Source organism: Macrobrachium rosenbergii, chromosome 6 (assembly GCF_040412425.1).
Source record: "Macrobrachium rosenbergii isolate ZJJX-2024 chromosome 6, ASM4041242v1, whole genome shotgun sequence".
Classification (NCBI taxonomy): domain Eukaryota; kingdom Metazoa; phylum Arthropoda; class Malacostraca; order Decapoda; family Palaemonidae; genus Macrobrachium; species Macrobrachium rosenbergii.
This window is the reverse complement of record NC_089746.1, coordinates 11,085,655-11,110,248: the sequence shown is the minus strand read 5'-3', so window position 1 is coordinate 11,110,248 and position 24,594 is coordinate 11,085,655. Positions and strand designations below refer to the sequence as shown.

At 39.0% G+C, this 24,594-nt stretch overlaps 1 protein-coding gene across 1 annotated transcript in view; it reads left to right on the top strand.

The window, feature by feature from the left end:
* Window positions 1-24,594, top strand: part of LOC136839188 (uncharacterized) — a 79,137-nt gene that overhangs the window by 17,227 nt on the left and 37,316 nt on the right. The window contains exon 8 of the mRNA XM_067104900.1: window positions 290-520. Coding sequence (XP_066961001.1) covers window positions 290-520 — 231 coding nt within the window. The remainder of the gene's footprint in view (window positions 1-289; window positions 521-24,594) is intronic.

Below are 24,594 nucleotides of genomic sequence, written 5' to 3'. Positions count from 1 at the left end.
ATATTCTCCTTTTCCATCTTACTTCCCACCTTCTCCTAACAATTGTTTCATAATGCAACTGCGAGGTTTTCCTCCTGTTACACCCTTCAACCATTTTTTTTACTGCCAATTTCCCTTCCAGCCCTGAATAACCTCACAAATACCAGCGCGTGGCCTTTGGTCTGAATTCCATATTTTAATCTATTCCTACAACGAGTTGTATTCGGTTAAAGTAATGACAAGGATCTTGCAGTACATCTGTAAGTACATCGGTGTGTAGGCCTGCGATTCCATAAGTGATGTTTTCCAGGTGTTTGTAAGCTGGTGGTGGATATACTGCACGCTCATTACCACGTTGTACAAATCCGCCCTCATTGCTCACCTTTCCGTCCCTGGGAAGTCGAGTGCCATCGACTCCTTCGAGGAACTGTTGCAGAAGGACGGTTGGACGTGGGGATTTGAGAATTCCCACGAGGCGGGTTGGGAATGGTTCAAAACGAACGAGAATCCCACAATAAAGCGGATCTTTGAAAAAATGGAGGTGAGTTTTGAACACACTCTCTCTCTCTCTCTCTCTCTCTCTCTCTCTCTCTCTCTCTCTCTCTCTCTCTCTCTCTCTCTCTATATATATATATATATATATATATATATATATATATATATATATATATATATATATATATATATATACTGTATATATATATATATATATATATATATATATATATATATAATATATATATATATATATATATATATATATATATATATACATATATATATATATATATATATATATATATATATATACACTGTATATATATATAATATATATATATATATATATATATATATATATATATATATATATATATATATATATATATATATATATATATGGTAGAAGTCATCTCAAAATTTAATTATGCTATCTCTACATGATCGTACGAACTAGAAGTTTGAATATACAAAGCATACATATTATTTGTAACAAACGCAACAGAAGAATTAAATATCAGACTAGAGACCGAAATTGATGGATATTGTCCGATATTTCCATTCACGACAGTTTCAAAGGCTAGGACCAACAATGCACAGAGAATTTTAAATCTCCTCATTTTTTGGCGAAAGAGGTCGTCTTTCCTTCAGTTTGGGGCATTTTTTTTTTATAAATCTGATTTTTTTTTTTCGTAACTGAAAGTTCCACAAACACCCCTGTTTGTAAAACTATCTGGTATGGAATTCGTCAGTATTCAAGATGACAGTTAAACATCTTCCAGAGCCAACCCCGTATGAGGGTAGTGCCGTCAGTGCACCTCACGTGGTACACTGTAGGGCGTAGGCTTTATTTAAAGTCCTTTGCAGCGTCCCTTCGGCTTCTAGCTGCGACCCATTTCATTACTGTTACTGGAGTCACGTTGCTGTTATTCAGTTCCGCCAGTTATAGCTTCATTGTATCCCTCTTCGTGAGCTTGCAAGATACAGTAGCCACTCTTGTTCTTTGGACAGTAATTTTCAGCGTGAAACTTCAGCTGGTAAAGGTGTGCCTGGTTCCTGTTGTCTCAGAGATTTATTAAGGTATTCACTGAGAGAGAGAGAGAGAGAGAGAGAGAGAGAGAGAGAGAGAGCCTTAGCCTTGATGTTGCATCTCTCAAAAATTCAAATCGCACCACAAAATGACCTCTTTTACTTTTCTAATACATAATGTAAAAGTCGAGGTACTATTAAGAGTCTCTCTCTCTCTCTCTCTCTCTCTCTCTCTCTCTCTCTCTCTCTCTCTCTCTCTCTCTCTCGCAAAGAGAGATCTGGTCATCGCAACTATTCGAATTAAATCACAGATGCTCTCTGTTGGTAACAGCTCATTAGGAAACCGGATTCAAAATAGTCCCATATTTTTTTTTTACCTGACTCGTTAAGGTAATGCAGCTCTTGATATCACGAATACCACGTGCAGCTGTCGCCTTGAGCAACAAGCACAGGAGGGGAATACCCAAGAGGTGAGTGTCATGCGCGGCCATCGGTGCTCCCAACTCGAGAGGGTTTAAAGTTCATGGTTGAATATCCCTAGACTTAAAGTCGATATTATTATTATTATTATTATTATTATTATTATTATTATTATTATTATTATACAGAATGACCGTCTAGATGCCGTTGGGTTTACATTGCTGTTTCTATTCCAGACGGTGATAAAGTTCAAGCGATTTTATGCAAAATGAATAACTTGAAATGGCAAATAGGCTAGTGAGGTGAGTGTCATGCGCGGCCATCGGTGCTCTCAACTCGAGAGGATTTAAAGTTCACGGTTGAATATTCCTAGACTTAACGTCGATATTATTATTATTATTATTATTATTATTATTATTATTATTATTATTATTATTATTATTATTATTCAGAGTGACCGTCTAGATGCCGGTGGGTTTATATTGCTGTTTCTATTCCAAACGGTGATAAAGTTCAAGCGATTTTATGCAAAATGAATAACTTGAAATTGCAAATAGGCTTGTGAGTAGTGGGCATCCAAGTCAAGAGCAGGATTATGCAAGTTTTTTGGAAGTACCTCTAATGCAAAGCTGAGACTTCCTTCATGTTAACTTATTGGAGTGAGACCTGAGGGACAAATTGTTTTTACAAGTCCTTGTTAAGCTGCCCCTCATTATGGCCTCCAAATAGACACGTGACTCTTGAGGACCATACTAGACTCTATATGAAGGTCCCTTGTTTAAACATTACCAGGAAGAAGAAAGATTAACTTGCAAAGAAGGGTAACATGATCACATCAACAGTACACCCAGTATTCCTTCAACTCTTGAGGACCTTAGTAGACTTTATTTGAAAGTCCCTTGTTTTAACATAGCCAGAGAGAAGAGAGAATAATTTGCACAGAAGGATAACTTGATCACATCAACTACACTTAGTCCCTTTTTCAGCACTTGACACACAGGGGGAAGCCATGACCTTAAGACTGCCATTGTCCCGTACCTCTATATTGTTTTGTCTCACAGAAAACCAGCTTCATCACTTCGTAGATGACTAGGTTATATGAACTAGCCATCAAAGAATGGATTTAAAGTATGTGCAAGTTTCAGTTAATCGAGTAATTTAAAAAAATCCCGTATTTCTCCAACCACTACATGTGGCTGATGTAACCAAATGGATAATGGATTAGCGTGAAAGCATTGAAATAACAGTGATATGGATGATGATTTACTGTCTTGAGGTCAGAGGAAACACTTTTACACAGAGTTTAGACAAAATTGAAAGTTATACGCCTTCTATTGATTCAGCTGGATTAATGGTTTTATTTCTTGAAAATAGTTTGAAGTATACATTTTTCAATTATTTGCATATTGGAATTTAACAGTATGTTAAAATCTTAACTATTCAAAGTACTGTGCTGTTCTTTTAATCTATTTTTTGTTCTGAAATATGTATGGAGTGATTGTCTGTATTTTGCCATTTGCCATTAGGTAAACTGAAAATACAGTGAGCCGTATAAATCTTTGTGGTGCCTTGCTAATCGGCGATTCAGTTTTTAATTTTAGAACAGAAAATATTACGTTGTTGCTTATACCTGTAGTAAATTAAAAACTGGTGTAGAAAAAATTGATTTGTAAAGAACAGAGAATGTTGGAGAATTAACTTTCCAAAGGTTTTCTAGGCTTCAAATTTTTTGTTTAGGAAAACGGGATATGAAGTATGCATTCATTATGAATTTTTCTCATTATGTATCAGTAGTAATAGCAGTACTATTAATAATAGTAGTAGTAATGATAATATTATGTCATCTCTCATTTTTGTTAGTGTATTATACTGGACACTCATTATTATTCTTATTATTATTAATATTAGTAGTGACAATGTAGTGGTGGCAACACTTAGTTCTGGGATGAAAAAATATTCTTGAAATTAATACCTGTCGGGTAAAAAGAATCCAGTTTTGGGGGATCAAATATCAATCTATAATAATTTTACTTGATGTCAAAAAGGTACCTGTGTACCTTAGAGCTATTTTTGGCATTGCACCTGATATTTAGAAAAGAATGGAAGCATGTATCCTGTTGTAGAAACAAGAGGATTTTGTCCCGAGACAATAATTATCAATTTTGGTTGACATTTTTGGAGTTGGGTGTATATATAGAGATGGTCTATTTTTGATAAGAACACGAACAGGCCGACCAAGGCGCAAAGAAATGTGATGTGGCAGAGTGAAAGAAGAAGTAAATAGAGACCGTCGAAGTTTAACTTGGTGGCCACATAAAGACACCACAGTAACGACAGTTAGTCCAACGAGGAGAGAATAATTCATAACATTTCCCGTGGTCATGTGTCTATCACTTTCGGTAGAAATTTCTGATTCTTGGAGACTTTCCTGATGGTCTGACACGTGATTGACTTATGGCCAAATTCATTATTCACCGAAAATCACTCAGGGGAGCTTTACCATAAAGGCCAGTTCAACGACATTCCATATATCTCACGAGGGAGCTGGTTCGAGGGGGGAATGAATCTCTTATTCCATCTGCACTTTTCTTGGTTTTAGATAGAGTCAGTAAATTCCATACCTACCCTAATTTGTATGGATAGGATAGAGGGGTTTGCTGAAAGTGGCGTTCGTTCCCGTATCGTGAAAATATGGGAATGTAATATAGAATTTATGCCGAAGGCCAAGCAATGGGACATACGAGGTCATTAAGCGCTGAAACTGAAATTGCGAATAGAAAGGCCTGACAGGTGTAACAGGAGGAAAACCTCGCAGTTGCACTAAGAAACAAGTGTTAGGAGAGGGTGGATAGCAAGATGGAAGAGAGAGAGAATATGAACAGAGGTACAGTGAATGGAGTGAAAGGGGTTGCAGCTAGGGGCCGAAGGCACGCTGCAAAGAACCTTAAGTAATGCCTACAGTGCACCGCGTGAGGTGCACTGAAGGCACTACCCCTCTACGGGATTGAAAATATGCGGCTACTTTTTTGTGTGTGAACGTGTGACGAGTGCTTTCGTACGTAGGCCAGCGTCAATGGTCGTCATCTTTCATGAATGTGAGTGCGTCTGAGTCCCAGCCTGACGCTTCGTCACTCGCTTTTTTTCTATACAGGTTCGACTTATACTGTATTTCTTTACTTGTTTCTTCAGTTTGTTTCTTTATCTGTTTTGGAAGGAGAATCTGTATAAATTAATTTTATGAATATATGCCTTTACATGGATATGAAATTACTGTATGGAAATTTATGTATATAGTTGATTGTGTTACGTTAAACGCTTGTGGGCTTTAGGAAATTTATGTATATATCTTGTCATATGTATGAATTATATGTATGTTCCTTAGTGTAAGTGTATGCGCTTGTTCCTTCACTCGAGTTGAATGTGGATATTTGACGTATAATTGCATATGTTTTTATCTTTGTTTGAGGGAATATTTTTCTTTGTGTAACTGGCCACGTGTCATGGGCATTGGGGCCTGTCCCCCACTGTCTGTCGGCCTAAGGAACAGGAGATCAGCGCCTGCCCTATGAGCCTACAGAGGCCCAGGAGGACTTTAACTTTAACTGATATACATACGTATCATGCATTTATGACATGTACTGAATGCAAAGCGAAACTTGGTGATTAACTTGGGGTTGGGGACTGCGGGCGGCAATATTCGAAAGAATAATAATGGTAATTATAATTACATCATTTACCAATTACTGGCTCCTTATTATCATATCTCGATCAAAAGTTGAAGTCGATCAAAGTCTTCTTGCTGAATTTGGTGTATAACCTGACGCAGTCTTTTTTTTCTGTTAAAACTTTTAAATGGGTATTCCCACCTAGGAGGAGTGATTACTTGGTGGGAATTGGGGTGGGGGGATTGGCACATGTCCGTTTCCTCCCGCACCGGACTCCTATATCTTTACAGCTAAATTTTTTATCAAGTTGTTGCTACTTGACCTAGTATTTTCTTGATTGATTAAATGTATAGAAATACATTTAAAATTATGAAATTTCATGGGAATGTAGTATAAAAGAATGGTCTGAGATGTTGAAATATTCTTATATAATTTTTCTGTGAATGTTCTTAAATAAATAAGTAATGTATAACGGGAACATTACGTTTATTGAGTTTAATTTCATTGACAGTATCGCTGATAACTATATGGGGAACAAAATCAATTTTATAACATTTCTCAGCCAGGTTATTTTATAGGTCTGTTCCCTCGAAAACATTCCATGCTCGGGAACGCAGAAATCGCCCGGAGTAGTTTCGTAATCTAGCGACGGAGACCGAGAGTAAACACGAAGGCGCACTCGGGTAATTCTTAACGCTGAGGCAGGAGTTATAAGGATTCCAGCCAAGTGTCTTCCTGGGCGTTGCAATGGTTTCCTCATACCGGAGTGCGCCTGCTTATAAATAGTCCGGTCATTCGTGGTCACTAATGTATATTATTGGAGAGACAGGCACAGACGGGACGGATTTTCCCATTTTTCGTCCTCCCCTCTTTTATTCTGAAGGGAAAGGAGGGAAGAATGTGAGAGATTAGATTATGAAAACCAGCTTGAATTTCACCCTCTGTTTATATATATATATATATATATATATATATATATATATATATATATATATATATATATATATATATATATATATATATATATATATATATATATATATATGTGTGTGTGTGTGTATATATATATATATATGTATACACGTATATGTCTGTATATATATGTACATATGTATATATACATATCTATCTATATCTATATATACATAAATATATATCTGTATCTATAAATATATATATATATATATATATATATATATATATATATATATATAGATATATATATATATATATATATATATACATATATATATATACATATATATATATATATATATATATATATATATATATATATATATATATATATATATATATATTACATATACATGTGTGTATATATGTATATATAGAGAGATATACACGTTTGTGTGTATGCATGTTTATGCATATTTTTATGAGTACCTGTAGTTAAACAGCAAATATCTTACACATAGACAGAACAAATCCAGATTCACTAGAATGACAGAACGCAGCATCAAAATTTAACGAAGGTTTTGAAGCGAATATCTCGCATGGCACTTGCATCACGAATGTCATTCATTTTCACGAAGTTTTTTAATTTGTTTCACTTTCATATAAACCGTTGGCAGTTTTAGAATGACAGGAGAAGCGTGACATTTAGGATGCTTTTGATGCGATAAAATGCATCAAGATTAGTGGAAAGGAGAACATTTATAATTTTGTGGAACGTTGTGTGTCTATGATATATACATTATATATATATATATATATATATATATATATATATATATATATATATATATATATATATATATATATATATATATATATATATATAATACAGATAACAGGTGTTGTAGAAGAAAGAAATGTGGAATATACAGTATATATATATATATATATATATATATATATATATATATATATATTTATGATATATATGATATATATATATATATCTCAATTTTAGGATCACGAAAATTCTTCCATGGACTCATTTATATATATATATATATATATATATATATATATATATATATATATATATATATATATATATATATATATATATATATATATATATATATATATATATATATATATTTATATATATATATATATATATATATATATATATATTTAATGAGTGTATGAAAGAGTTTTAGTCATCCTAAAATTGAGACAGATAACGGAAGGTGATGTAGGAGAGGAGAAGTGTGGAATTTAACTAGGCAGGGATGTCTGTCAGTTTTTTATTATGAAACTGTTACATGAGACGTTGAATACTAGAAGGAGCTGTGGAGGACTGCAGAGTAAAAAGTTAAGAACAATTGGGAGAACAAAGAAATGCTGAGCTTCAAATGACACGATACAGAAAAAAAAAAACACTGAATGATGTGAGAAGCAGAAAGAAAGGGAGGGAGGGAGAAACGCTTAGTCAGTCGTGGTATTTAGACGAGAAATACGAGACAAAGATTTGGATGAAAGTGAGGGATTTTTTTACTCAGGAAGATATAGAGAACCCCTCTCAAAGGTGAGAAGGTAGACCAGTAAGGTGACATACAACATTAATCCGTTACAAAAAAAAAAAAAATTGAGTTGACATGAAAGAACGAACTATTTACTGAAGCCGTCTCTTCTTCTCCCCCCCCCCCGTTTTTTTAGGATAAAGGAAATTAGTGGGTAAGGGCAGTCAAAGTAAGAAATGATGAGAAAAGTTCACTGAAGGGCTCGTTGGGAAAGGAAAATTCTCGGAGATAAGCCAGCCATTAGCTATAATGAAAATGAAAATATATGTGAAGTACATTGTGGTAGATAAAGATACTTGTTTAATTATTACTCAGTCTTCGCTTTTTGAGACAGATGTGTTTTGGACATTCAAAAGAAACAGCCAATAAGCTACGCTCTCGATATTCCCTAGTGTCTAAAATTTTTCATAAAGACATGAGTTAATTAATATTTTGTGTTCAGTACAAACATATTGAAGTCCTACTTATTTCCTTATATAGTGAAAGGTATTATAATCTTACAAGCGCTCATTCAGTTCCAAGAATAGCAACCTTGCCGACCATCATTGTCATCTGTCCATATGCAAAAGAGCAGGAATTAAAAACAGAAAACAACGCCTTTTAACCGGAAAAAAAAAGAAAAAAAAAGACCTTTGAAATACTCTCTCGAGATTGGTTAGCATTTTGACAAATGGGAGGGACGCCAGACACATGCCGTAAGGTAACGATTGCCTGCTTACTCGCCGATGTGTTTTGTGGTCAATTGACCAACAGCCTGCGTAGGTGAAGGCTCCTCTCTCTTAGCCCTCCAGTCTAGCCTGTCAAGATGAGGTTAGTGAGATTTAACGAGTCGGCACCCAAGGAAGAAAGTAATGCACTTTTCAAGTTACTCACTTTTCTTGTTTCCAAATAATGAGGTTGTTCATTGACTTTACTTTTTTTTTTTTTTAATTGGAGACCGTCGTCTCCTTCATTGTAGGTGTCACAGATGATAATACTATTTCAAATTTTCCGTACCTGTATCTGCAATAAAACATTACTTCGATTTTCTCCATGTATTGCCACAAAGGAAATTATTGTAGTGCAAGTTACGGTGGTTAGACAATACAGATTATCTGTGACTGTGCTTTCAGGTTTATATTTCCTCAGAGGGCAAAAAATAGAAATTATCTACTGGAGATTCTAGTTTTGCTTGATACTGGGCTTACAAAATTGTTAATACTTACATTTTGAAACTTATTAAACAATGCTTAAACAAAACAAAACGCGAGAAGGTTGGATTAGTTTTACTCTCTCAAACAATTTAAATAACAAAAGAATTTCGAACTGCTTGTAATTATGGTGTTCACTTTTGACTGAACTTTCACTAAGTAGGGGCATTGACCTTATCCTTAACCCTTGTCATTTATGTGAGCTCTGTCTCTTGAGTTGCTTAAGAGATACTGTCAACTTTCATGTGGGAGTAATGATTCTCTTTCCTACGGAGGACATGAAAACAATAAGGACTTTCCCCTCACAGGGTGCACTGTAGGCATTACTAAAGGTTCTTTGCAGCGTCCCTTCGGCCCCTAGCTGCAACCCCTTTCATTCCTTTTACTGTACCTCCATTGATATTATACAGTATTTCTTCCATCTTGCTATCCACCCGCTCGAAACAATTATTTCAAAGTGCAACTGCTTTGAGGTTTTCCTCCTGTTACACCTTTCAAACCCACCTACTCAATAGGTCCCAGTGCTTGTCCTTTGGCCTAAACTCTATATTCCATTCCAATAAGGACTTTCCATTCATCAGCTGGTAGGATCTGCAAGAAAAAGTTAAGTTTACCTTAGTTTTACCAGACCACTGAGCTGATTAACAGCTCTCCTAGGGCTGGCCCGAAGGATTAGACTTATTTTACGTGGCTAAGAACCAATTGGTTACTTAGCAACGGGACCTACAGCTTATGTGGAATCCGGACCACATTACAGCGAGAAATGAATTTCTGTCACCAGAAATAAATTCCTCTAACTCTTCATCGGCCGGCCGGAGACTCGAACTCGGGCCTAACGAGTGCTAGTCCACGGCTCTACCGACTCGCCCAACGAAGAGCTAGGATCTGCAAGAATTGACAAAGAGGAGATGTGTGAAATTTCAACTCTAAGGAAATTTGTAGCAGGCTTTTTATGCGATGTAAAAGAATGGTGAAAGTTGTATTTAATGTTCCATCGGCTCCTTTCATCCTAGTGATAATCACTATCGTCACATTAAATTGAATAGTTTCAGGTCGTTTTTTTTTTCTTCGCAGGTAATTTAACACTGTCACTACTACTCGTAAATCTTAATATTCAACAGATATTAAAACAGAATTCATTTATACAGCGCTCGAAGTTCGTATGCATACATTAAAATAATTATATTTTGCATATGCAAATTAATGATTTTCATATGATTGCATAATGCTACCATGGGAATATGCTCAGTCATGCTTGTCCCAGGGCAGGACAAGAGAGTTATTGAAAGCTATGTCAACTCTTATTAGTATTTGAGTGTAAATTTATTGACTGTGTGCGCGTAAACCTGTGTAAATGTATTTAATGTATGTGGGTAAACCTGTGTAAATGTATATGTAAATATGTGTGAATATGTTTTAAACTTTTTCTCCATTTATCTCAGCGCTGAATGACCTCAAGGAGTCCCAGTGCTTGGTCTGTGGCCTAAATCTTATTATATATTCCATTCCATTGGGTTATCACCCCCGCCCCCTGAAGACAGGAACCTAAGTGTTAATGAAATTTGAATCAAACCGCTTCAATTTACTGTATGTGGTGATGGGTCATACTGAGACCCGAGGTCCAACATTATGGGGCCTGTAGGGGGTTAGTGTCGTCATTGCACCTCACGGGGTGCACTGTAGGCATTACTAAAGGTTCTTTGCAGCGTCCCTTCGGCCCCTAGCTGCAACCCTCTTTCATTTCTTTTGCTATACCTCCATTCACATTATCTTTCTTCCATCTTGCTATCCACCCTCTCCTAACAATTATTTCGTGGTGCAACTGCGAGGTTTTCCTCCCGTTACATCTTTCAGACCTTTTACTGTCAATTTCCGTTTCAGCGCTGAATGACCTCATAGGTCCCAGTGCTGGGCCTTTGGCCTAAACTCTGTATTCCATTCCATTCCAACATTGTGGGTACCGAGCACAGGCTTTAGGTAAGACTCGGGTGTTCCAGATTCAGAATCCTTTCCATTCCGAAGCAGCTATTGTAATTGACACGGCTTATTAAAAACAGTTCTGTTGGCCGTATCATCTTTTTGCTGGTATCTGTTAAAAAGCTTATCAGTAAACTGGGGTCTTTTTTTTTAAGGAAGCTTCTCGTAGACAATTTTATGTGCAAAGTTGATAATATTGTTCCTGTAATAAATTGTGGCTTTTTATTATTATATTTAAGTAATAAGATATCATAGATTTCCTCTAGCATAACATGAAAGCTTGTAATGACGATTCAAATTCAAAATTGATAATATTGCTCTTTTAATTATTTGTGGCTGTTTTATTTTGGTTTTAGCAATGTAATATTAAGACTCACGTTAGCATAACGTGAAAACCTTGTAAATGATAATGAAATGAAGCTTTTGGTATTCATCCCCGTTACAGGTACATTTTAGTTTTCTGTAAAAGAAAACTACTGTGCCTGCTTTGTCTGTACGTCCGCACTTTTTCTGCCCGCCCTCAGAGCTCAAAAACTACTGAGGCCGGAGGGCTGCAAATTGGAATGTTGATCATCCACCCTCTAATCATCAAACATACCAAATCGCAGCCCTTTAGTAGTTTTTATTTTATTTAAGGTTAAAGTTTTCCATAATCGTGGGTCTGGCAACGATATAGATTAGGCCACCACCGGGCCGTGGCTAAAGTTTCATGGGGCGCGGCTCACACAGCATTATACCGAGACCACCGAAAGATAGATCTATTTTCGGTGGCCTTGATTATACGCTGTAGCGGCTGTACAGAAAACTCGATTGCGCAGAAGAAACTTCCTTGTTCATTTACTCGTCTCATTACGTGTAAGTGGCGACGCCCTATATCCCAGGTCGATGCTAGACTCACCGTTTAGAAGAGGTAATTTATCAATGTTATGTTTCTTGTCATGAGTCAGCCAGGGGATCGATCGGCGTCGTGTTTCTATAGGAATAGGTTCTGTTTAAATTAATGCTTGATTCTCGCTTCTTAATACGGTCTGACGTGGCTGTCATAAAGCAAGTTAGCACAAGGTGGGAATGAGCCTTGGTAAGCTTTACACGTAGGTACGCGCATCAAACAGGAGACCATTTATTCATATATTTTTTGTATGAGTTGGATGGGTGGGTCAAGAAATCGGCGCCAGGCCTCTTACGCACTTTAACACTGCCGCACCCGCGGGCCATCCTAAGGCAAGGGCCCGTACTGCTGTAACGCCAGGTTAATAGAAAGCAACCAGTCATATGGAGAATTTCTTTTATGGCTTACTAAAATGACCCCTGTGGGAGGGTAGTGCCGTCAGCGCACCTCACGTGGTGTACTGTAGGCATTACTTTAGGGTCTTGGCAGCTTCCCTTCGGCCCCTAGCTGCAACTTCTTTCATTCGTTTTACTGTATCTCCGTTCATATTCTCTCTTCCATCTGTCTTTCCTCCCCTGCCAACAATTGTTCCATAGTGCAACTGCGAGGTTTTCCTCCTGTTACACCTCTCAAACCTTCTTACTATGTTTCCCTTTCAGCGCTGAATGACCTCATAGGTCCCAGCGCTTGTCCTTTGGCCCAAATCCTATATTCTATTTTTTCTCTCTCTACTAAAATTATCATGTCGTCCCCAATTCCAGCTGAAACTGTTGGTTTGTAGGTAATATTAAAGTGATTTTATGCAGTTGTCGGTGTTCACATTAGAAAGTCATTGTCGTTCTGCTGTCATTAACTCATTTTCCAAATTCGAGTCCTGGTTCCCACTTAATATTAATATCAGGTTAGTTTTACCTTCCTGTTGCTGTGTGAGAAGTCACTTGATAATGACAGCCAGAGGTAATAATAGGGATAAAGCTGAGGAGAAGAAGAAGAAAAGGAGGAGGAGGAGGAGGAGGAGGAGGTCGGCGATTGAGTTTTGATCATAAGGGTGTGAGTGACTTTGTCCGTGTGCGATCAAAAAAAATTAATTCTGCTTTATGTCTACGACACTTTCGATGCCTTAACGATCGGATATAACCAGATTAATTTTTGTATTACTAAGCTCTGCTTTCAAATAATTGTGTATGAAAAGAAATATGCTAATCTCACTGTGCATTAGGCAAGTGTGTATTTAGGAATGAGGTGTTTTGTTTTAAATATTGCATTAATTTGTTATTGATGTTCGCAAATTATATTTTATAGCCTTGAAAATGCGTCATGAAACGTCGGCATTGGAAATGAACTATAGATGATGAGGATGCCTTTCCTAATACTTGATTTCGTGATATATATATATATATATATATATATATATATATATATATATATATATATATATATATATATATATATATATATAATATAAATAATATAATTTAATATAAATATATATTATATATATATATATATATATATATATATATATATATATATATATATATATATATATATATATATATATATATATATATATATATATATATAGCTTGATGATAAATAATATTGCCAATTTCATTAAATTTAAGGTTTATTCCAGGGATTTCAACAATACGAAAACTTCTCTCTCATGGCAGTTTAAACTATTAGACTTTGAGGTTAGAGCACAAAAACGAAAGAAAGAGGTAGTTTTAACAGATTTGTCTTTACTAGATAGGGATTTAAAGAACAACCTTTCTTTTTTGGATTTTAAGTGTTTGTCGTCGATTTTAGATTCCAATGTTGAGAAAAAATTGGCTGATGTTAGGCTTACACACAGTAGAAAGTTAAGAAATCTCGGTGTTGACGTTAATAAGAAAACAGATAGTAGTAAAGTTATTTTTAATTTTTCTAACAGAAATTTAACAACAGATGAAAAGGAAGTTCTTTCTCTTGGTCTTGATTTTGCTTTGATCCCCATGAAATTCAATTTCTTTAAGTATTTTTTAAGTTTTGAAAAACTATGTTCAACTTTGAGAGGCTGTGACATTTTTGGCAGTGAAACCCTTTCTTCACCTTTTAGCAAAATTTCCGTAATTGCAAACGATACTTTCAAAAATTTTAATCGAAAAAAGGAGGGTGACAATCAGTTAAATAAAGACAGGATCAATATTTTACGCAACCTTGAGAACGATAATAGTATAGTTATTACCAAGCCAGATAAAGGTAGGGGCGTTGTATTAATGAATAGGTCTGATTATTTAGATAAAATTAATGAAATACTCTGACAATACAAATTTTAGGATTTTAAATATGGATATTGCGAGTCACATTTTGAAATTAGAAGACAAACTAAATAGGTTGCTTAGAGGTCTGAGAGATAAGATTGGGGAAGTTACATATAGCTCTTTATCTGCTTCAGGGTCTAAAGCCTGGTTATTTGTACGGTCTACCTAAGGTACAAAAAATAGGAAACCCTTTAAGACCTATTATTTCCTCAATTGGTACTATTAGTTATAACCTGTCTAAGTTTTTAGTTCCAGTTTTAAACCCTCTAACTTTAAGTGAACTTAACATCTCTAATTCTTCCAAATTTGTTAAAGAATTATGCTCTTTCAATTTTAACCAAGATGTTGTAATGGCTAGTTTCGATGTAACCTCTCTTTTCACCAATATCCCACTAAAAGAAACATGCGACATTATTCTTAATAATATATGTGAAAACCACTTATCAGTGTTTCGACTTAATAAAATAGACTTGCAAAAATTATTACATTTAGCAAATGCTGATGGCATTTTTACTTTTTATGGTAAATTATATAATCAAATAGATAGAGTAGCTATGGGAAATTCCCTTGGACCTGTATATGCGGATTGCTTCATGGGTTATTGTGAAAGGATTTGGATGTCTGAATGCCCTAGTGCTTTCAAACCTTTGTATTACCGTAGGTATGTAGATGATACTTTCCTTGTGTTTAAGGACTTATCACATTTTGATTTGTTTTTTGAATATTTTAATTCTCGTCACCCTAACATTTCTTTTACTTGTGAGACGGAACAGGATAATGAGTTGTCATTTTTAGATGTACAGGTATACAGAAATAGTGGCAAATTTGAGACCTCTGTTTATAGGACAAGTAATTTTACTGGCTTGGGATTGAATTACCTCAGTTTTTCGCCAAAGTTGTATAAGAGGAACTCAATACGCACTTTGATAAATAGAGCCTACAATGTTTGTTGTGATTTTAATTTATTTCATCAAGATATGGTTTTCCTCCAGCATTATTTTTCTGAAAACTCATATCCCATTTTTGTATTTTACAAAGATCTGGAAAATTTTTTAAATAAAAAGTTTTGTCCCAGACCGGTGTACAATACTGCTAGTAAAGATGTAAAGTACATTAAATTGCCTTACCTTGGTCATAGTAGCTATATGGTCCGAAAAAAGTTACAAGAAATACTTAAGCATTGTATCCCTCAAATTAGTTTCCGGGTTGTTTTCTGTAATCCTTTTACAATAAGATCACTTTTGAGAGCGAAGCCTACTCTGCTGTGGACCTTAATTCCTGTGTCGTTTACTAGTTCACTTGTTCGCAGTGTGGTCTGCGATACGTGGGATCCAGTTCCCGCTGGCTCAGACACAGAATTTTGGAACACAGAGGTCTTTCTATTAGAACTAGGTTTCCCCTTTCCAAACCACCCTTTTCTGCCATTAGAGAACACAGTTTAGCACAGGACCATCCTTTCACTGACCTGGATTTTCGGGTACTGTCTTTTTGTTCAAAGAGACTGGACCTTTTGATTTCAGAGTCGCTGACTATTAAAAAGATGAAGCCGGAATTGAACAACAACTCGTCTGGTATTCAACTAGCTATCGTGTAATTTCATAGTAGGTACTCAGTTAGGTCGTTAAATATTTTACTTTGTGAGTGGCAGTTTGTTTACATTTCGCCTTATTTTTATTTTCATATTTTTATATTTGTGTTCGCTTTTAATTTTTCGTTATTTTACGTCTCATCCTTTTAGTTTGTATTTACTTGTTGATTTTATATATTTGGTTAGTATTTTTGCTGAAGATTTATTATGACAATTCATTTTATTGTAATTTATTGATTCTCATCCTTGTCGGTTTTTTCAGCCTGATGATGAGGGTTTTATACCTCGAAAGCTCGTATAATAAAGAATGTTCTTCCTGGTCTTGGCGATACTATTTATCATTAAGCTAAGATTTCCAAGTAGCCGCCCAATTACTGAGACTATATATATATATATATATATATATATATATATATATATATATATATATATATATATATATATATATATATATATATATATATATATATATATATATATATATATATATATATATATATATATATATATATATATATATATATATATATATATAGCGTGCTAAATCTACCCCAGCCGTTTAGTACATATACTCGTATATATGGAGAGCAGATATGTTGACCGTGGCATTAAGTAGGTATATATCGTGTCTATATATATATATTGTATTTATAACATAGATATATATACACGATATATACGTACTAAACGCCACGGATTGTCGTTTTGGAGCCTTTTCTTCGTCCCGGGATAAAATTAGTCGTAATCCCGGGATCCCGGAAATTCCCGGGATTTTCAATTGTCTAAAATTACACATTGTACCTTGTTTCCCTTTCAGGTTTTTGATGTGCTCAGCATGACTAGATATGCAGAAATATTACTGTAGATTGAGTGTCTTATTAATTCCACCTAAAGTTTAATTACAGCATACACTTTGTGTGTCAACAAAGTAAGAGGAATAAGAACAAGAGCTAAAATATGCTTCGTTTACTACTTTGTTTTTGTTCTGCTTCCAAATTCCAGTGCGAATGAAAATGTAAATTATAGTTCATTATCATTGATACAAAAAATACATTTGCTTTCGTTTATACTCAGTGAAATGAAAAGAGTACTTAATGACAGAAAATGTAGTAAACATAAATGAAGAAAAATTAAAAGTATGCATTCTATATTTATAACATGAACTAAATGAATAAGAATTTTCTCATAGAATAAGATCTTATATAACACGACACAGTGGACGGTACCCCACACGGGCTGCAGTCACTCATCACAAACACTTCCTGTTCAAAACCAGCTGCAAACTTGTTCAAAACATACACTCTGTTGGGACTGCTTCGCGTGATTACCGTCCCAAATATACAAAATAAAGCATTACGTAATTAGGTAGTAATACGTTTCCACATGATAAAGAAGGAATATGTTCCTCTTGAAAAATCTGCAAACTTATACTAGATTATTTTGTCATGGTTTTATACCCCAGTCCCCTATAGATTTAGTTACCGCAACAAACTGTAAACAGGGAAGCAACTGTAGGTGGGACAGTTGCTTCTACTGGGTAAATACTACTGGCTGAACACCTGAATCTTCTCCAATGACTGCTTCTGGAGAATATATGTGCACAGCCCCTGGGCGACAGCTGCATGGCCAAGAGTGTTTACCTAGGGAAGCAACTGTTGGTGTGACAGTTGCTTCTACTGGGTAAATACTACTGGCCAAATACCTGAATCTTCTCCAAAGACTGCTTCTGGAGAAGAAATGTGCGCAGCCCTTGGGCAACAGCTGCATGGGCAAGGGTGTTTACCTACAGCTGCAACGTTAGTGGGACAGTTGCTTTTACTGGGTAAATACATCTGGCCAAATACCTGAATTTTCTCCAAAGACTGCTTCTGGAGAAGATATGTGAGCAGCCCTTGGGAAGCAGCTGCATGGCCAAAGGTGTTCACCTATAGGAGCAACTGTTGATGGGACAGTTGCTTCTACTGGGCAAATACTACTGGCCAAACACCTGAATCTTCTCCAAAGAATGCTTCTGGAGAGTATAAGTGCGCAGCCCTTGGGTGACAGGTGCATGGCCTAGGGTGTTTACCTACAGAAGCAACTGTTGGTGGGACAGTTGCTTCTACTGGGTAAATACTACTGGCCAAACACCTGAATCTTCTCCAAAGACTGCTTCTGGAGAAGATATGTGAGCAGCCCTTGGGTACCAGCTGCATGGTCAAGGGTGCTTACCTAGGGAAACAACTGTTGGTGGGACAGTTGCTTCTACTGGGTAAATACGTCTGGCCAAACACCTGAATCGCCTCCAAAGGCTGCTTTTGGAGAAGATACGTGTGCAGCCCTTTTGGCGAAAGCTGCATGGCCAAGGGTGTTTACCTATAGAAGCAACTGTTGGTGGGACAGTTGCTTCTACTGGGTAAATACTACTGGCCATAAACCCGAATCTTCACCAAAGACTGCTTCTGGAGAACATATGTGAGCAGCCTTTGGGCAACAGGTGCATGGCCATGGGTGTTTACCTACAGAAGCAACAGTTGGTGGGACAGTTGCTTCTACTGGGTAAATACTACTAGCCGAACACCTGAATCTTCTCCAAAGACTGCTTCTGGAGAAGATATGTGCGCAGCCTTTGGGCGACAGCTGCATGGCCAAAGGTGTTTGCCTAGGGAAGCAACTGTTGGTGGGACAGTTGCTTCTACTGGGTAAATACTACTGGCCGAACACCTAAATCTTCTCCAAAGACTGCTTCTGGAGAAGATATGTGCGCAGCCTTTGGGCGACAGCTGCATGGCCAAAGGTGCTTACCTAGGGAAGCAACTGTTGGTGGGACAGTTGCTTCTACTGGGTTCATACTACTGGCCGAACACCTGAATCTTCTCCAAAGACTGCTTCTGGAAAAGATATATGAGCAGCCCTTGGGCGACAGCTGCATGGCCAAAGGTGTTTGCCTAGGGAAGCAACTGTTGGTGGGACAGTTGCTTCGACTTGGTAAATACTACTGGCCAAACACCTGAATCTTCTCCAAAGACTGCTTCTGGAGAAGATATGTGAGCAACCCTTGGGCGACAGCTGCATGGCCAAAGGTGTTTACCTAGGGAAGCAATTGTTGGTGGGACAGTTGCTTCTGCTGGGTAAATACTACTGGCCGAACACCTGAATCTTATCAAAAACTGCTTCTGGAGAAGATATGTGCGCAGAGCTTGGGCAACAGCTGCATGGCGAAGGGTGTTTACCTACAGATGCAACGTTGGTGGGACAGTTACTTCTACTGGGTAAATACTACTGGCCAAACACCTGAATCTTCTCCAAAGACTGCTTCTGGAGAAGATATATGAGCAGCCCTTGGGCGACATCTGCATGGCCAAAGGTGTTTCCCTAGGGAAGCAACTGTTGGTGGGACAGTTGCTTCTACTGGGTAAATACTACTAGAAAAACACATGGATCTTCTCCAAAGACTGCTTCTGGAGAAGATATGTGTGCAGCCCTTGGCCGACAGCTGCGTGGCCAAGGGTGTTTACCTAGGGAAGCAAGTGTTGGTGGGACATTTGCTTCTACAGGGTAAATACTAATGGCCGAACACCTAAATCTTCTCTAAAGGTTGCTTCTGGAGAAGATATGTGAGCAGCCCTTGGGCAACAGCTGCATGGCCAAGGATGTTTACCTACAGAAGCAACTGTTGATGGGAAAGTTGCTTCTACTGGGTAAATACTACTGGCCGAACACCTGGATCTTCTCCAAAGACTGCTTCTGGAGAAGATATGTGCGCAGCCTTTGGGCGACATCTGCATGGCCAAAGGTGTTTCCCTAGGGAAGCAACTGTTGGTGGGCAGTTGCTTCTACTGGGTAAATACTACTGGACAAACACATGGATCTTCTCCAAAGACTGCTTTGGGAGAAGATATGTGCGCAGCCCTTGGCCGACAGCTGCGTGGGTAAGGGTGTTTACCTACAGAAGCAAGTGTTGGTGGGACATTTGCTTCTACAGGGTAAATACTACTGGCCGAACACCTAAATCTTCTCTAACGGCTGCTTCTGGAGAAGATATGTGAGCAGCCCTTGGGCAACAGCTGCATGGCCAAGGATGTTTACCTACAGAAGCAACTGTTGATGGGAAAGTTGCTTCTACTGGGTAAATACAACTGGCCGAACACCTGAATCTTCTCCAAAGACTGCTTCTGGAGAAGATATATGTGCAGCCCTTGAGCGACAGCAGCGTGGCCAAGGGTGTTTCCTAGGGAAGCGACTGTCGGTGAGACAGTTGCTTCTACTGGGTAAATACTACTGGCCGAACATCTGGATCTTCTCCAAAGACTGCTTCTGGAGAAGATATGTGAGCAGCCCTTGGGCGACAGCTGCATGGTCAAAGGTGTTTACCTAGGGAAGCAACTGTTGATGGGACAGTTGCTTCTACTGGGTAAATACTACTGGCCGAACACCTAAATCTTCTCCAAAAAATGCTTCTGGAGAAGATATATGAGCAGCCCTTGGGCGACAGTTGCATGGTCAAAGGTGTTTACCTAGGGAAGCAACTGTTGGTGGGACAGTTGCTTCTACTGGGTAAATACTACTGGCCGAACATCTGGATCATCTCCTAAGACTGTTTCTGGAGAAGATATGTGAGCAGCCCTTGGGCGACAGTTGCATGGTCAAAGGTGTTTACCTAGGGAAGCAACTGTTGGTGGGACAGTTGCTTCTACTGGGTAAATACTACTGGCCGAACATCTGGATCTTCTCCAAAGACTGCTTCTGGAGAAGATATGTGAGCAGCCCCTTGGGCGACAGCTGCATGGTCAAAGGTGTTTACGTAGGGAAGCAACTGTTGGTGGGACAGTTGCTTCTACTGGGTAAATACTACTGGCCGAACATCTGGATCTTCTCCAAAGACTGCTTCTGGAGAAGATATGTGAGCAGCCCTTGGGCGACAGCTGCATGGTCAAGGTGTTTACCTAGGAAGCAACTGTTGGTGGGACAGTTGCTTCTACTGGGTAAATACTACTGGCCGAACATCTGGATCTTCTCCAAAGACTGCTTCTGGAGAAGATATGTGAGCAGCCCTTGGGCGACAGCTGCATGGTCAAAGGTGTTTACCTAGGGAAGCAATTGTTAGTGGGACAGTTGCTTCTACTAGGTGAATACTACTGGCCGAGCATCTGGATCTTCTCCAACGACTGCTTCTGGAGAAGATATGTGAGCAGCCCGTGGGCGACAGCTGCATGGTCAAAGGTGTTTACCTAGGGAAGCAACTGTTGGTGGGACAGTTGCTTCTACTGGGTAAATACTACTGGCTGAACATCTGGATCTTCTCAAAAGACTGCTTCTGGAGAAGATATGTGAGCAGCCCTTGGGCGACAGCTGCATGGTCAAAGGTGTTTACCTAGGGAAGCAACTGTTGGTGGGACAGTTGCTTCTACTGGGTAAATACTACTGACCGAACATCTGGATCTTCTCCAAAGACTGCTTCTGGAGAAGATACATGAGCAGCCCTTAGGCGACAGCTGCATGGTCAAAGGTGTTTACCTAGGGAAGCAACTGTTGGTGGGACAGTTGCTTCTACTGGGTAAATACTACTGGCCGAACATCTGCATCTTCTCCAAAGACTGCTTCTGGAGAAGATACGTGAGCAGCCCTTGGGCGAAAGCTGCATGTTCAATGGTGTTTACCTAGGGAAGCAACTGTTGGTGGGACAGTTGCTTCTACTGGGTAAATACTACTAGCCAAACACCTGAATCTTCTCCAAAGACTGTTTCTGGAGAAGATATGTGAGCAGCCCTTGGGCGAAAGCTGCATGGTCAAAGGTGTTTACCTAGGGAAGCAACTGTTGGTGGGACAGTTGCTTCTACTGGGTAAATACTACTAGCCGAACACCTGAATCTTCTCCAAAGACTGTTTCTGGAGAAGATATGTGCGCAGCCCTTGGGCAAAAGCTGCATGTTCAAAGGTGTTTACCTAGGGAAGCAACTGTTGGTGGGACAGTTGTTTCTACTGGGTAAATACTACTGGCCGAACACCTGAATCTTCTCCAAAGACTGCTTCTGGAGAAAATATGTGCGCAGCACTTTGCGACAGCTGTATGGCCAAAGGTGTTTACCTAGGAAGGCAACTGTTGGTGGGACAGTTGCTTCTACTGGGTAAATACTACTGGCCGAACACATGGATCTTCTCCAAAGACTGCTTCTGGAGAAGATATGTGAGTAGCCCTTGGGCGACAGCTGCATGGCCAAAGGTGTTTACCTAGGGAAGCAACTGTTGGTGGGACAGTTGCTTCTACTTGGTAATTACTATTGGCCAAACACCTGAATCTTCTCTAAAGACTGCTTTTGGAGAAGATATGTGCGCAGCCCTTTTGGCGACAGCTGCATGGCCAAAGGTGTTTACCTAGGGAAGCAACTGTTGGTGTGACAGTTGCTTCTACTGGGTGGATACTACTGGCTGAACACCTTGATCTTCTCCAAAGACTGCTTCTGGAGAAGATATGTGCGCAGCCCTTGGGCGACAGCTGCATGGCCAAAGGTGTTTACCTACAGAAGCAACTGTTGGTGGGACAGTTGCTTCTACTGGGTAAATATTACTGGCCGAACACCTGAATCTTCTCCAAAGACTGCTTCTGGAGAAGATGTGTGCGCGACCCTTTTGGCGACAGCTGCATGGCAAATATTTACCTAGGGAAGCAACTGTTGGTGGGACAGTTGCTTCTACTGGGTAAATACTACTGGTTGAACACCTGAATCTTCTCAGAAGACTGCTTCTGGAGAAGATGTGTGAGCAGCCCTTTTTGCGACAGCTGCATGACCAAGGGTTTTTACCTAGGGAAGCAATTGTTGGTGGGACAGTTGCTTCTACTGGGTAAATACTACTGGCCGAACACATGGATCTTCTCCAATGACTGCTTCTGGAGAAGATATGTGAGCAGCCCTTGGGCGACAGCTGCATGGTCAAAGGTGTTTACCTAGGGAAGCAACTGTTGGTGGGACAGTTGCTTCTACTGGGTAAATACTACTGGCCGAACACATGGATCTTCTCCAATGACTGCTTCTGGAGAAGATGTGTGCGCAGCCCTTTTGGCGACAGCTGAATGGCCAAGGGTATATACCTAGGGAAGCAACTGTTGGTGGGACAGTTGTTTCTACTGGGTAAATACTACTGGCTGAAAACCTGGATCTTCTCCAAAGAATGCTTCTGGAGAGGATGTTCGTGCAGCCCTTTTGGCGACAGCTGCATGGCCAAGGGTATTTACGTACAGAAGCAAATGTTAGTGGGACAGTTGCTTCTACTGGGTATATACTACTGGCCAAACACCTGAATCTTCTCCAGAGACTGCTTCTGGAGAAGATATGTGCACAGCCCTTGAGCGACAGCTGCATGGCCAAAGGTGTTTCTCTAGGGAAGCAACTGTTGGTGGGACAGTTGCTTCTACTGGGTAAATACAACTGGCCAAACATCTGAATCTTCTCCAAAGACTACTTCTGGAGAAGATGTGTGCGCAGCCCTTTTGGTGACAGCTGCATGGCCTAGGGTGTTTACCTAAGGAAGCAACTGCTACTGGGACAGTTGCTTCTACTGGGTATATACTGCTGGCCAAACACCTGAATCTTCTCCAAAGACTGCTTCTGGAGAAGATATATGCGCAGCCCTTTTGGGGACAGCTGTATGGCCAAAGATGTTTACTTACAGAAGCAACTGTTGATGGGACAGTTGCTTCTAATGGGTAAATACTACTGGCCGAACACATGGATCTTCTCCAAAGACTGCTTCTGCAGAAGATGTGTGAGCAGCCCTTGGGCGACATCTGCATGGCCAATGGTGTTTCCCTAGGGAAGCAACTGTTGGTGGGACAGTTGCTTCTACTGGCAAATACTACTGGCCGAACACTTGGATCTTCTCCAAAGACTGCTTCTGGAGAAGATACTCGTAAGTGAGCAGCCATTTGGAGACAGCTGCATGTTCAAAGGTGTTTACCTAGGGAAGCAACTGTTCGTGGGACAGTTGCTTCTATTGGGTAAATACTACTGGCCAAGCATTTGAATCTTCTCTAAAGACTGCTTCTGGAGAAGATGTGTGTGCAGCCCTTTTGGCGACAGGTGCATGGCCAAGGGTGTTTACCGAACACCTAGATCTTCTCCAAAGACTGCTTCTGGAGAATATATGTGCGCAGCCTTTGGGCGGCAGCTGCATGGCCAAAGGTGCTTACCTAGGGAAGCAACTGTTAGTGGGACAGTTGCTTTTACTGGGTAAATACTACTGGCCAAACTCCTGGATCTTCTCCAAAGACTGCTTCTGGAGAAGATAAGTGAGCAGCCTTTGGGCGACAGCTGCATGGCCAAAGGTGTTTAACTACAGAAGCAGCTGTTGATGGGATAGTTGCTTCTACTGGGTAAATACTACTGACCGAACACCTGAATCTTCTCAAAAGGCTGCTTCTGGAGAAGGTATGTGAGCAGCCTTTGGGCGACAGCTGCATGGCCAAGGGTGTTTACCTACAGAAGCAACTGTTGGTGGGACAGTTGCTTCTACTAGGTAAATACTACTGGCCGAACACCTAAATCTTCTCAAAAGGCTGCTTCTGGAGAAGGTATGTGAGCAGCCCT